The sequence below is a fragment of the Colletotrichum truncatum genome, assembly GCF_014235925.2.
Source record: "Colletotrichum truncatum strain CMES1059 chromosome Unknown Contig_0008, whole genome shotgun sequence".
Lineage (NCBI taxonomy): Eukaryota > Fungi > Ascomycota > Sordariomycetes > Glomerellales > Glomerellaceae > Colletotrichum > Colletotrichum truncatum.
In genome coordinates this window covers 2,760,833-2,775,274 of record NW_027222405.1, presented here as the reverse complement: position 1 = coordinate 2,775,274, position 14,442 = coordinate 2,760,833, and the positions used below count along the sequence as shown (strand labels likewise).

Sequence of the window (14,442 nt, the reverse complement as noted above, 5' to 3'; positions counted from 1 at the left end):
TATACCTAACTTCTATACGCTTATAGAGATATTCTAAAGTATGTAATAGCGTTATTTATACTAGCTAAGACGTACGAGGGACTTCGTAGCTAATTAATCTCGTCGATCGAGACAGCTACCCGTCTTAACTAATAACAACTTAACATAGTAGCTAACCTACTAGAGCAGTACTAGACCGATAGAACTTTTAACGGTCGAGAGCGTTATTTACGATATAGTTGTTTATTACGAAGTCGATTATTACGAGGAAGAAGCCGTAACAGACCCTTATTACTGCTAACGCCTAAGAAGTGCTATATATATAGAAAACCTAACTACTAGTTAACTAAATATACTATAGAAGAGAGACGAAAAGCGTACGAGAAGTTTAAAACCACCTAATATGCCTAGGATATATTACTTCTAGCATATAGCTAATTTCTCGTCTAATACGAGGGTTTCGACAGGTTAGACCTATAACCTACCGCCGAAGACCCTTAGCAATACTACTACGTAACCGAATAAACTAGTAAAAGTAACGAAGAGGAAGAGACCGGTAGCGAAAGTTAATTCTAGGTTACCGCCTATTTTACTATAATAGCAATTAACGGCAATAGGATCGCTACGATTCTAGCAGACTAGTTAACCCGCTATGCTATTACGAAAGAAGACCTCTTCTATAACTAACTAGAACCGAAAGAGCTACCTTTGTAATTCATACTCGAGGGACGCTACTCTGCCTAGAACTTCTAAGGGATCATGCCCAACTCGGGCATAGTAGGATTCTTAACCGCTAGCTACCTATAATTCGTAGCCTTATAACAAATTTACAAAGGAATTACGTTAAACACTAAGGCGGCTAGCGGCGTTATAGTAAAATTCGGCGATAGGATACTACTAGAGTCTATAAGGACTACTAAAGTACTAACGCTGTTTAGAAACGTTAAATTTTACGTTATTAAGACTAATACTCCCTTCCTTATATACCTAGGAGATATAGACCGATTAAAGGTCTATTTTAATAACGTTATCAATACCTTTATCTAAGGAAACAAGGTCGTACCTATTATTCGCAAATAAGGCTACCTATAGTTATTACTTAATAAAGAGAAACTACTTACTTAGAACTACCTTATAGATGCTAAATTACGATAGGTTTACTATCGCTTCGGATACCTATCTATTTAACGATTATACAAGGTGTTCTAGAAGGCCGGCTACCTAGTTAAAATTACGGTAATTAAGTAACTATCGAAAGTCTACTATCGATACTAAATACATATACTAGCGTTATTACGGTTTAAATTTACGTTACAAGACGATTACAAATTTAATTATAAGGTTATCGCCGACGTAATATACCTTAAAGGTAATAGACCGGTCCTTTACGTCGTCGATACCGCTATAGTATTTAACGCCGCCTGGTTCCTTAAGGATATTTCTACGAAAGCTACTTAGGAAGCCTTACGTCTCTGCTAGATAGATATATATTAGGGACCCCTAGACTAGCTAGTTACCGACGCTAGAACAAACTTCTGCTTAACAGAATTCCGAAACGCGGCGAGAAGAATAGTAATTAAAATCAAAGAAATTCCTATAGAAGCCTATAATAGTATTAAGAAAGTTAAACGATACTATATACTTCTAAGGAAAGCGTACGAAATTATCAAAGTAGAAGACTTAACAATTATGCTAGAATTAGTATTTTAAATAGTAGTTAAAGTAGTTAACAATACTACTAGCCTAAACGGAATAGTGCTAATACTCTTAGTATTCGGCTTATACCTACGAATTACTAACGATTCGCTACTATTTCCCGAAGTTATAAGGTAGGCAAAAGCGATTAAGAAGGCGATAAGCAAAGTATATAAACTTTACGCAAGGCGATAGGTAGTAAAAGCTATCGCTACCTATAATAGCCTTAATATAAAGCTAATTATTAATTTACTACTATGGTTATAAGTATAAGTATAGCGCGAAAAGAAAGGCTAGACTAGACTATTTACTTTAGTAGCTATAAATAGCGAAACCTATACTATCGATATACTACGTAGTCCGAAGACCTTCTAGTCTACTATAGTTAAACTATACTACGAAGATCCCGATTAACTACTTAATTCCATCGCCGCGCTAGAAGAAGAAGAACCCGAAGCTAAGATACTATAATAGGAAGTAGTACGCGACGAAATTATTATTACTAGCGGAGGTAGTAAACCGGACGAACCGCAAGAAGCACTAGAGCTACCGAGAAGACGCCTAGGCAGACCCTAGAAGAAACTACTACTAATCGCCTACTTTATAAAGGAATTTAACGATAACCCGGATTATTAATAAATATTCCTATTGATTAAGGAGTAAGTAAACGAAGAATTAGTAATCAAACTACGATGAGAAGGTATTATTACTATACTAAGCAAACCGTTTAAATAGTTAACTAAATAAAAGATTAATAGCCTTATTGCTAGAGGAGTATTTAAATTTACCTAGTTTAATAAGAGAAGGTATTAGAACGTACGAATCTTCCGATCTCGTATCGTTAACAAAGTCAAAGGTAAAATAACTAAACCTTATAAGAAATCGAGACTTATAATATAAGGTTATGCCGACGATAGTAAGAAGGCTATATTAACCTAATCGCTAACGATTTAGTAGGCAAGTCAACGGCTAATTCTATTAATTACCTTATTACTCCTACGAGAAAGGAAATAACTATAGCTTTAAGATATTATACAAGCCTATATTTAATCCTCTATAAGGCTTAATCATACTATTCTTGCCTACCTACCAAAGCAAATTCAAGACTAGTACCTAAAAGGGACTATTATAGAGGTTATAAAGCCTTTATACGGAATTGTAGAAGCTAGAACCTACTAGTAGGTAACGTATTATAAGCATTATAAAGAGAATCTCTAGATAGTTACTTCTTTATACGATCTATACTTATTAATCTTATCTACTAAAAATCTATACTTTAGCTATATCGGTATATAAACCAATAATACCTTCGGTTTATTAGACAAGGCGTTCTTATAATTAGAAGACGAATAGTTAGAAAAAGCAGCTTTTATAGCAAAAGCGAAGAATATCCTTATAATTAACAAACCCTTCTAATTCAACGGAGGGATAGTCGCGCTGTCAACCGATAATTCGATTAATTTAAGGCAAAAGGGATAAGCTAAGAAGTTACGATATATTAAGACTACTAAACCTAACCTAAAATAGTAATATATCGAACAACGCGCCAGAAGGGTATACATCGCGTTAATTTGCTAACCTAAAGCCTGTTTCGATTTATCTACTACTGCCTAATACTAAGACCCCTTGCTAGAAGCAATAAAAGCATTAAATCAACAGATTCGATAGTAAATAGAATCGCCTAACTAAGGAATAACGTTTATCCTACTCGACCTTATAATAGCTAAGCTATTCGTTTTCGTTAACAAGTCGTTTACTAATAACTATAACCTTTCCTCTTAATTAAGGTTTCTAATCATCCTAGCTAACGATACTTCCTCTAATAATAATAATAGAGAATTTACGATTTACGGTAACCTCGTTTATTATAGCTTTACGAAAAGTAAATAAGTTACCCGTAGCGTATTAGCATTAGAGATCTACGGGATAGTCGCTAGCGTCGATATAGCCTACGCCCTCGCTATAATCCTAGCGATAATTACTAACTACCTTAACCTACTAACGATTTAGATAGTTATCTATACCGATTCTTATTCGCTATACGAGTATCTCGTAAAGCTAGGCATTACTAAAGAAAAGCGACTTATAATCAATATTATAGCGTTAAGACATGTTACGACCCGTTGGACATGGTCGCCAACACGACCCCGCCTGGATCCCGGCGGCTAACGCAGGGCATATGTAACCCAGCCGACAGGTGTAACCAGGGATCCTCGGAACGGAAGAACTATGGACAAGTCACGTGGCCTCGGGGATAACGCGGGGTAGGGACAACCCGGGCTGGATATGTTGGATATGTCAGATATCCAACCGATCCCCGGATATGTTGGATATGTCAAATATCCAACATAGCCAAGATAAGGAGGACCGTTCAGGACTTGTATATAGGATGGACTCGAGCCGGGCTCGAGGACAGACTTCCATAGCTCTTCAGCAATCAACTTTGTGATTACCCTAACCGGTACTTTCAGCTATACCTAAGTGACGACTACTCTACGACTCTTGTTGAGGCCTTGACTGATCACCAAGACCTTTGAAGATCTACGATTCAATCGACCAGACCCCAGAACGACTGTTACTGTTGTCAATCCCTGGCTTACTGTTAACACAAACCCACTGTCAGTTAGCTGGCCGTAACAAGACAATCGTACGAAAGACGAGAACTATAAGAAATTCGTTAGATTAACAGCGAAGACAACCTTGCTAATACCCTTACGAAGAGCAAACCAAATCAAGCCTTCGAGAGATTCGTTAATAGTAATACGATAACGATACGTATAGAGGGATAGGTAATAAGACCGTAACTACGGGAGAAAGTAGGGATAGGAGGCTGAATTAACGAAGAGACGGAACTATATAGGGATAACGTATTCTAACCGCTTTAACACTATAAAAAGAGAGTTTCTAGTATTGCGATAGTTGGAATACGGAGTCGTATAGCACTTCCAGCCATACGCCCGCCAGGCTGAGAGGCCCAAGCCTCCCAGACCCACGTGACAGGCCAAGGGGGAATATCCCCACCTTCTAGTCAACAACACCACTTTCAACTATCATGAACCATCGATTAGAACCAATTTACTGTTATTTGTTATTGACGAACGGAATTCCGTTTCACCCCCTGTGAAACCTACAAATACGGTCATCGTGGGAGAGAACCCGAGTGGGTAGAGCAACCCCCCCCAGGCCACGCCCCGAATGACTCGACTCGCGGTTCGTGTAAAAGCTCTACACACGTGAAAAGCTCGGAGCCGAGAGGATAATTTAGAGTAAATAAATTGGAAGAGGCTCATTGGGGTCGACTCCGAGTGGTTGTGCTGTGACTAGTCGACATGTTAGCTTAGTCCTGCGTCAAAACTCGGATGTATGACTTTTTCCCAGTTCCTCCGCACACACTTTTTGACAGATGTATTCATACAATAACGTCCCACACCCACTTCTGGGCACCCCCCACATTTGGGCACCCCATTTACACCAAAAACGCCGTTTTTCGAAATTCTATATTAAACTAAATACTTTACTTATTAAAGAGAATAAATATATATTAAATAGATTAAGACTTAATTATAATACTTAAGTAGCTATATACTAGTATTATTAATAATAAGTATTATAAATTCAAGGTTTAACATTTATAATACTAATTTACCTAGCCTATATCTTAATATATAAAATAGGTAGAGATATTTAACTAATATGATTAGAATTTTTAAGTAAGATATAGTAGATTTATATATTCTTATACTTAGTAAAAAATTCTTTAAGCTTAGAATAATATTTTAAAATTTCCCTTAAGAAAAGTTTCTATTATAGAATTTTAACCCTTAATTATACTATAACGTACATGATAAGCGAGTGAGACAGACAAGCGAGTGAGACAGTAAACCGCGACCGTCGCACCTTGACGCGACCGGCACCTTTTCCTCTACAATAAATCATGGAATCAGCTAGTATTGAAAGAAGGTTACAAATTGCCCTTCAAGCAATGAGAAATGACCCAAAACTTAGTGCTCGGGCCGCAGGTGCACTCTATACAGTCAGTCACGCAACATTAAGCCGGCGACTAAAGGGAATAGTCTCACGACGCGACAGCATGCCTAATTCACGGAATTTATCAGATTTAGAAGAGAAGACAATAGTTGAGTATATTCTCGACCTAGATGCGCGATCATTTCCTCCCCGGCTGAGTGGTGTGGAAGAAATGGCCAATCGACTTCTCGCAGAGCGCGACGCGCCTCCAGTTGGGAAGCGCTGGGCTTCTAATTTCGTCAAGCGACAACCACAGCTTAGGACGCGTTTCTTTCGCAAGTATGACTATAAGAGAGCTCAATGCGAAGATCCAGAGGTGATTCGTGGCTGGTTTTCGCTTGTGAAGAATACAATTGCGAAGTATGGTATTGCTGATGCTGATATCTACAACTTTGATGAGACCGGCTTTATGATGGGCGTTATTGCTTCTGGAATGGTTGTTACAAGTGCTGAAAGGCGTTCAAATACGAAGATGACACAGCCTGGCAATAGGGAATGGGTTACAGTTATCCAGGCTATTAATTCCCAAGGGGAGAGCATCCCGCCATACATCATCGTTGCAGGCCAGTATCACCTCTCAAGCTGGTATACAGAAACCTCTCTTCCGGGCGATTGGGCTATTGCAACGTCTGAAAATGGATGGACAACAAACGAGAGAGGTATTGACTGGATCAGACACTTCGACATTTATACAAAACCACGTACGTCTGGGAAATATCGCCTCCTCGTTGTTGATGGTCATGAAAGTCACCACTCCGCAGCCTTCGAGCTCTTTTGTCAAGAAAACAACATTATTACACTGTGCATGCCGGCTCACTCGTCTCATCTACTTCAACCCTTAGATGTTGGTTGTTTTCAGCCGTTAAAGAATGCCTACGGTCGGCAAATTGAGAATAAGATGCGGCGAGGCACAACCCATATCTCGAAGGAAGATTTCTTTGCAGCATTTCACGAAGCTTTTAAGCAGTCTTTTACGAGGAAAAATATCCAGGGAGGTTTCCGAGGAGCTGGACTTGTCCCTTTGAATGCAGAAAGTGTTCTCTCAAAGCTGGATGTAAAGTTCCGAACGCCAACGCCTGAGGAGGGGGTCCCTCAGACACCAGACCCTTGGATCTCTAGGACGCCGAGCAACCCAAGCGAAGCAAGATCACAGTCTACTTTTATTAAGAGTCGAATCTCACGCCACCGAAGCAGCTCTCCAGCATCAATTTATAGTGCTGTGAGTAAGCTAGCCAGAGGGACAGAAGGACTAGGGCATCGGGTAGCATTACTAGAGTCAGAGGTTCAAATCCTTCGAGAGGAGAATGCAATATTAAGTCGGCGTCGAAGGGCTAAGAAAACACGTCTACAGAAAGGAGGAAGTCTTACTATATCTACTGGAGAGGATATACAGTCGCAAAGAGAGGCAGACACGCAACTACAAGAGGAAACGCGACGGAGTAGTGGTCGCAAAGTGAGGTCTGAGACGACTCATCGTCGGTGTGGCGTATGCGGGAATACAGGCCACAACGCGAGAACATGTCAATTTATTGAGGAAACATCCGAAGAACAGGAATCCGAGTAGTATTAATCAATCTAAGATTTCTTGTTATAGATTTCGATATTATTGTCGCGAAGGTCTGGTTTACTGTCTCACTCGCTTGTCTGTCTCACTCGCTTATCATGTACGTTATTTACTAAAGTAATACTTTTAAATCTCTTTTAGATATAATTATATACTTTTAATAAGTATAAATATTAATTTCCTAGATTTTTTAAATAAGTATATATAAGCGAAAATATATTTTTCTAATGTTAAGGAATACTAGTAAGTTACTAGTATCTACTAACATTTGAAAGCTTTTAGTTTTAAACTTCTATATTATAACTATTATTATATTTAAACCTTTATAAAAAATTAGATGGCTATAATTATACTTAACATAGTTTATATATATTTTCTTTTCTTAGTAAGTATAGTAGTTAGTTTAATATAGAATTTCGAAAAACGGCGTTTTTGGTGTAAATGGGGTGCCCAAATGTGGGGGGTGCCCAGAAGTGGGTGTGGGACGTTAGCATCTCGTTCCTGCTCGGGCGGTAACACTCGGAGTTCCATACAACGAATACAATGTGAGCAGCACAAGTTAGTTGTTACCTTGCGAGCTTCATACATTACCTATATTCGAGCAGAAGCATCAAGTGGGGGCAGCCGAAAATGATCTGCATGCTGCTGACGGGTATTATGTGGAAAGAAGAGTGACCTACGCTTCACGAGGCAGAATACCACAGCCCTGTGTGCTTTTCTGACTCAGGAGTCAAGTTTAAAGGGGCAGTGTTCATCAGTGTCTGTCTGGGCGGATGCCCCGGAAGAGACCAGGAGAACTTGCTAGTCTAGACCAAAGCCTCTCTCGCCACTGCCCCTTACCCATTGTTGTGAGAAAGACTAGAGAATCTCCTGATGTGTTTTTTTTCTTCTTTTCTTTCCACATTGTTTATCAGGATTTCTAAATGTCTTGACGACTTAGCTAGAGAAGCGGTGAGGTTTCGTATGTAAACCGCCGAGAGAAGGGATAATGATCGAGCTCTATCGCGCCCCACGGAGTCCAGGTTCACGTCCTCATAGTAAGGAGACGAGAATTCCATACAGAATCATGATTCATCCTCGGTGATGCTCCTCTTTTTTCTCAATATTTAGAAAGGGGGCCAAGACTGGAATTTTTGGTAGTGCCATTTCGGATAGTCTTGGCGGACAACGTAATAAGAGGGCGGTAGCGGTACGCAGGGACTCCCGAAGGGTAGTAGCCGAGATTTCCTTTTGTCACTGCAACGGCAACCCAGCAGTTGAGACGGTGACGGTAAATGCCACTTGTGGGTTGGGTGCCTGGTAGAGAGCTGCTCTCTCTCTCGAAAAAACGGAGGTGCTTTCCTGGTACAGAAATTTTCTTGGCGGGAATAACACGATATTGGGGCCCGGGGAACGAAGGGGAAGGTCGCGCGGCCGAAAGGGGGGCCCACCCCCCGAAGAGTGTGCCAAGGGTGGCCGGTCTCTAGTTGCACCGGCGAAAGGAGGTAGGTTCGCTGGGGGGAGGATCCCGGTTTAAGCCCCGTAGGGCCAAGACCTTGTCGGTTTGCCAGCCATGTGGAAGCTGGAGAGTGGCGCGAAGAAACCCAGGGCTTGAGAGCTACGGGCCATCTTTGTTCGGGGGTCTCTCTGTCTCTGTTGGTAGCGGATGGGCAGAAAATTTCCCTCAAACCAGGAACCCGCGGGTTTGGGTTTGAGGTCTTGGCATACTACATTCGTCTTCGAGTACCCGTACGAGCATCATCGTGATACCACCATCCGCGTTGAGCGAAAGCTATTAAGTAGCATAATTTACATGTGGTGGGGACTCGAAATAATCTCAGCTATCAGTTGGCGACGCTGTAGAGCTGTTTATCTTTCGTTTGGAGAAGTTCAGTTATGGTGCAGGTTTTCATTTTCCAAGATAGCCAAGGATGGCCGTTGTAACATTATAGGCCGTAGAGGAATGGTCACCTGAAGTAATGCCCAGGAAATGGGCAGCTGTCATTCACTAACGTCTACAGAGGAGAAAACATGAAACACTTGCAAAATGAGGTAGGGAAGAGTAGTGTTGCGATACGGTCTGCGGGTGGGTGGCGGCGGCATAGTAGGAACTGGAGTGGCACGGATGATAGTGATGGGCATATTGATGTGGCAAGCGATTGAGTTAAGATCGGGAGCACGATCTCTTTGGAAAGGGTAACCCGGACAGAGGCCATTAGCATGGGGATCCTTGAGAAGGGCTGGATCGAGAAAGTCCAATATGAATAAATTGAGGTTGTTTGTCATATGAGCTGACTGAATGCAACGGTGGCGGCGGGAAACCGGGCACGTTCCGATTACAGAATGTCGTTTTCGTTTTTTTATCTTTCGTATCTAATTGTTTTCGTGTTGATTCCTCAGGAGATGGATGTTCCCCATTGTATTCCCCCTGAAACTGGACTCTTTGAGGTCGACGGATGAGGTCGGAGTCCCGGTGTCTCCGTGTAAGAACAACTCCCTGAGGGCGGTCTGAGAGAGTGCCAAGCGGTAGTGAGAAAACGGTGAGACACAGTGGCTAGGTCGGAGAACGTGCTGTTGGCTCTGATCGCATTGAATCCTCAAAGTGGTTCCTTTTAGGTGACTGCGGAAATTGGCAGCCCCAAGAAAGGATTGAAAAATGGTATGGGAATTTGGGACCATTACAAGAGCTGGATCACATTGGTGTGGTGAGCGCCAAGTGGAATCAGAAAACTGGATACCGCCAAGGCTTTGTGGTGCTGGTATCCATGGCGGTGGTATCGTGGGAAGCTTGGCACCAGGGTTTGGAGAGGAGGCAAAGACTCATGAAAGCACGAGTACTTTTTCTTCTCTTCATTTCCTCGGCGATTTGCTCACTGCAGTCATAATGAGCTGGCCGGATTCAAGGATGAACCCGTTGAGCACTGTATTGTTTCAACCACGAGATTGGCGTTGGGGCATGTGTGAATTGAAAAGTGGTTGGTTTTTGTGTTGATGATATCAACTGTCTTGGCTCTTAATTCTCTCGTAAGTTTTGTCTCTTGGCATGTTGTTGGTACCTACAGACGTTTGCCATGGGTTCTTCGAAGCTGTGGTACGGTGTGGAAATGTCAACGGTTCCAGTGAGGCCTCTCTACCCGGCATTTTGGGCCCTGTCTGCCGGCACCACTGGTCATTTGGCGCTAACGTGGGGAGACTGGTCCAGGGGAATTATCGAAAGCGTGGGGAATCTCCGAGAACCAAAGAATGAGCGTGTTTGTTTTCTTTTCCCCTTCCCATTTTCCTTCTTCGCAGTGGAGGTTTATTGGAGCTTGTTGTTCTGGCGGTCAATGCAAGCTTCTCCTTGAAGCTTGCATTTTACTTTGGCCTAGGTAAATAAGTCTAAGGAGGTAGCCCAGATGAGCTTAATTGGATGACTTCATTCTCGCAAATGATATGTGGGCGGTCTTAATGCAAGGGTTGTCACTGTTCTTAATTCGGATCCGTTGCGGATGACGTCTGGGACGCCTATTAGAAGATCCAAAAAAACCCACGAATGGAACTTACGGAAATGTGGGTTAGATGGGTGGACAAGGGCGCTTGGGCGCACTGAGGACAGGGCTTCAGGAGAAGCTTCGCCTTGTTGTTGCCTTTTTTGGGGGCATGACGGAGCTAATGGCCTTAACGGGAATAAGTTAAACTATTAGCTACTACTGTCAAACCAATAGTCCAAATAAAGACTGAGTGTACAGATCACAGCAACGAAGGAAGGAAACACCTTCATGTGTGTTGAATACCAAGTCCATCAAAGGGGGGCAAAGATGGACAACTATGATCGGCTACTTGATGTTCACAAGGCGACTTTACGAGGGTGCTTTGCCTCCGAATTACCTGTGCGTTTCGGCGAGAAGCCGGATTGACATTGTGCATAGCCTCAAAAACGGAGACAATGAATGGGGTGTCAGCGGGAGATAGTCCAACATATTGGCCTTGAGATGAGAAGGGGGTGACAAGAAATGTAGAAAAGCTGGGCACGTGGGGGAGTACCCAACGCAGTCCAATAATATTCCGTAGAGACAGACCCAAACGAGGCGGTCCAGGGGCCCGACAAACTGCTGCGAGAATGGGCGGGGAGCTACATAGTATTAGATGGTTGATTCAGAAGTTCAGATAACAGCCGCAAGAGGCATGACTTGATCATCGCTGACAACAGCATGGGTTATGGATAAGGTTGAGAGAGGTGAAGCGGCATCCGAAGACCAGGACCTAAAAAGCAGCAAGGTAGGGATTCATGGTCTTTAGTGGGGCATGAAAAAAATTGTCCGCCTCAAACGAGTTCTATGCTGACAACTGGTTCTTTGTTCACATCGTGATGATGATGGAAAAAAGAACCCAAGAAAATCCATCTTTGAAAAAGTCGGAGCGGGGCAACGACTCCTGGTAATCTTCTTCCTATGAGCGTTTAGGGTGAGTTGGTTCTTGGCAGCAATCAACATCCAGCACCGGACTGGGTTACTAGCTGCGGTAATCCATCCTATTGCGCACATGGAGAGCACTTCAAAGTCTTGGCAGCTCCGCCTTACCAAACCACACCACAACAGAGAAAGGAGGGTCTCAATCCCGCTGAAATACAATCTTGACAACCACCGACAGGCGTCGGATTCGCGTTAGATAGGATACGTACCGCTTTTTGTTGTTCACTCTCTAGCACTTTTTCCAGTCGTTAACCCAGCTAGAAGGATCATGGGACGAACTGACCTGTCAACCTGGCAATCCCTCCTCAACCCCCCCCCCCCCCCCCCCCCTGAGCGGCAAACCTGGTCTTTGGGTTTCCATCGCCACTACGACATAGCAGAGCTCATTATCAACATGGAAAGTCGCCCTCCGATTGGACCGCATCGTACCAGACAACGGTACTTCAACTGTTTACTGTCTCGCTGTCACCGTGCCATGTATATGCACCCCCAGGAAATGATATCAACTGCCACATGTGGCAGCTGTGTGTACCCGCGCAGGAGGAGTGGCGGTGGCGGCGCCTCTCGCTTTCTTTCTGTGCCCCTCAGCTACATACTGCTCCTGTTCCTGCGTCTTCCAAGAGTTTCACCTGGCATGCAGTCTTGATTGCTACTAATTGCCAAAGCGACTCGTGATCTGCCGACCGCAAGAGCCAAATCTCCACGCAAACGCCGGTACGCGGAGCAAATCTCCAGATAGACTCCATCATTAACAGGCATCAAACAGAAGCAATCATGCAGATATCTCCCGAGCCCGCTTTCTCCATGTCCACCAATGGTTTTTCGACCCACGTTTCTCTGTCTAACTTCCCTTCTCCCTCGGCCGCCCTCTCGGAGCAAGCCGCCCCTCTCAGCCTCCACTCCCTACCAGGCGAGCTGGTCGACCCCGGCCTCCGGACAACCCTGGGTTAGCCTGCCGAGAACTCCCTCTCTGAGTCGTGAAGTCGCTCTCATGAAGAGCTAAGCTTGGGTATGCCTTGGCATGGTGTTCCTTCTTCAACAAGGAACCTCTGTCCTCGTAAAGTTTGTATATAAGTCGTCCTTCTGCCCGGCTTGTTCAGGAAATTCACCTCGCTCATCACCCTCATTCCTTCAACCTTAAACCAACTACCACATTCATTCATTCTTTTATCCCTCGTGGTATATCCAATCTTTCAAGATGCACTTCTTCACTTTCGGCCTGGTGCCTTTGTTGGCTGCTGTCCCTGCTCTTGCCTGCAACGGCTACAAGGGCGGTGTCCCCAAGGCCACCAAGACCGTCACCTCCAAGTCTTACATTGAGATCAAGTCCGGTCAGGTCTACGATGGAAAGTGGCAGCGCTTCGACCGTGGCTCTGGCGCTTGCGGCGGCCAGAACGAGGGTGGTATGTAAACCTTTCTCACCTGTATACATTCGCATGCCCAATATCTAACGTGCTTTCCCCCAATAGGCTACAAGGACTCCGTCTTCTACATTCAGGCCGGTGGTACTCTGAAGAACGCCATCATTGGTAAGAACCAGGCTGAGGGTGTCCACTGCAACGGACACTGCACTCTCGAGTTCGTCTGGTTCGAGGACGTCTGCGAGGACGCCATCTCCATCAAGAACGACAAGTCCGGCGCTCAGTCCTGGATCATCGGTGGTGGTGCCTACCACGCCTCCGACAAGGTCATCCAGCACAACGGCTGCGGTACCGTCAACGTCATCAACTACTACGTCGAGGACTACGGCAAGCTCTACCGCTCTTGCGGCAACGTAAGTCCTTTTCCCACTCCTTTTTACCCCGACATATCCTCGACGGTTCGGCTTCAGTTGGACCGGCATCAACCAAAATACTTCACCTCCTACAACCAGCACGATATCTTTTTTGAGAAGCACAGCATGCTAACTTGAAATCACAAACAGTGCAAGTCTCAGTGCAAGAGAAACGTCTACATGGAGGGTGTTACCGCCAAGAACGGTGGCGAGCTCGTCGGCATCAACTCCAACTACAAGGACACCGCCACCCTCAAGAACGTCTGCGCCGACGCCAAGACCAAGTGCCAGATGTACAACGGCTGCGCTGGCGGCTGCGAGCCCAAGAAGTCCGGCGTCTGCTCCGGCTAAACGCCTTCTCGACCACGCGCTCAAAAACCTCCCGCCGATGGTGTTTGCTGTGATGGGAACAAAGCGATTGATTGTCCAACTCAAGAAATCGACTCCCATGACGACAAAGCCTGGGAGGTAGACGGCAACACAACAAAACCTTGGACTAGGGTGCATCATATTCTGTGCCTGGGCTAGCCTCGGGCTCAATTTCTTGTAAATAACATATTGGGAGACCACGTATATAATTAACACCATGCACATATTGCACATATTTGCCTTTTTAGAATCAGTGACACCAATTTGCGACTTCATCATGCACAGTTGATTTCTTAGATCTGTTAACATAATGTAGAGTTTGAAAACATCAAAACTTATATTGACGTGTTCGCGGATATGGTTTACCTAAAGGTGAAACCTGGCCCACGAGAGAAAGGCCCTGGTCAACTCAGTCAGTAAAGAATTTTCAAATATCCTTCAAGCGTATGGTGAACTAATCATGTGTTTTGACCGTGTAGGTAGACCTTGGCAAATTGTTCGACGACCTGTAGTAGTATTTACCCCGCCTTCGTTGCATCGTTTACGAGTCAGCAAAATTGCATTGTTTGATAGCGTTACTACATCCCGCATCACGACTGGACATA

The 14,442-nt window shown here is 44.0% G+C and overlaps 2 protein-coding genes across 2 annotated transcripts; both read left to right on the top strand.

The window, feature by feature from the left end:
* Positions 1 to 5,608: 5,608 nt before the first annotated feature.
* Positions 5,609 to 7,264, top strand: CTRU02_212235 (transposase; the record flags this gene model as incomplete). Its single annotated transcript, XM_070205797.1, has 1 exon — positions 5,609 to 7,264. One exon carries the CDS (start codon positions 5,609 to 5,611, stop codon positions 7,262 to 7,264), a length of 1,656 nt encoding a protein of 551 aa, XP_070060610.1.
* Positions 7,265 to 12,892: 5,628 nt separating this feature from the next.
* Positions 12,893 to 13,819, top strand: CTRU02_212234 (pectate lyase c; the record flags this gene model as incomplete). The annotated part of the gene is made up of 3 exons (XM_036724937.1): positions 12,893 to 13,097; positions 13,164 to 13,468; positions 13,619 to 13,819. 3 exons carry the CDS (start codon positions 12,893 to 12,895, stop codon positions 13,817 to 13,819), a joined length of 711 nt encoding a protein of 236 aa, XP_036583102.1.
* Between the last annotated feature and the right edge of the window lie 623 nt (positions 13,820 to 14,442).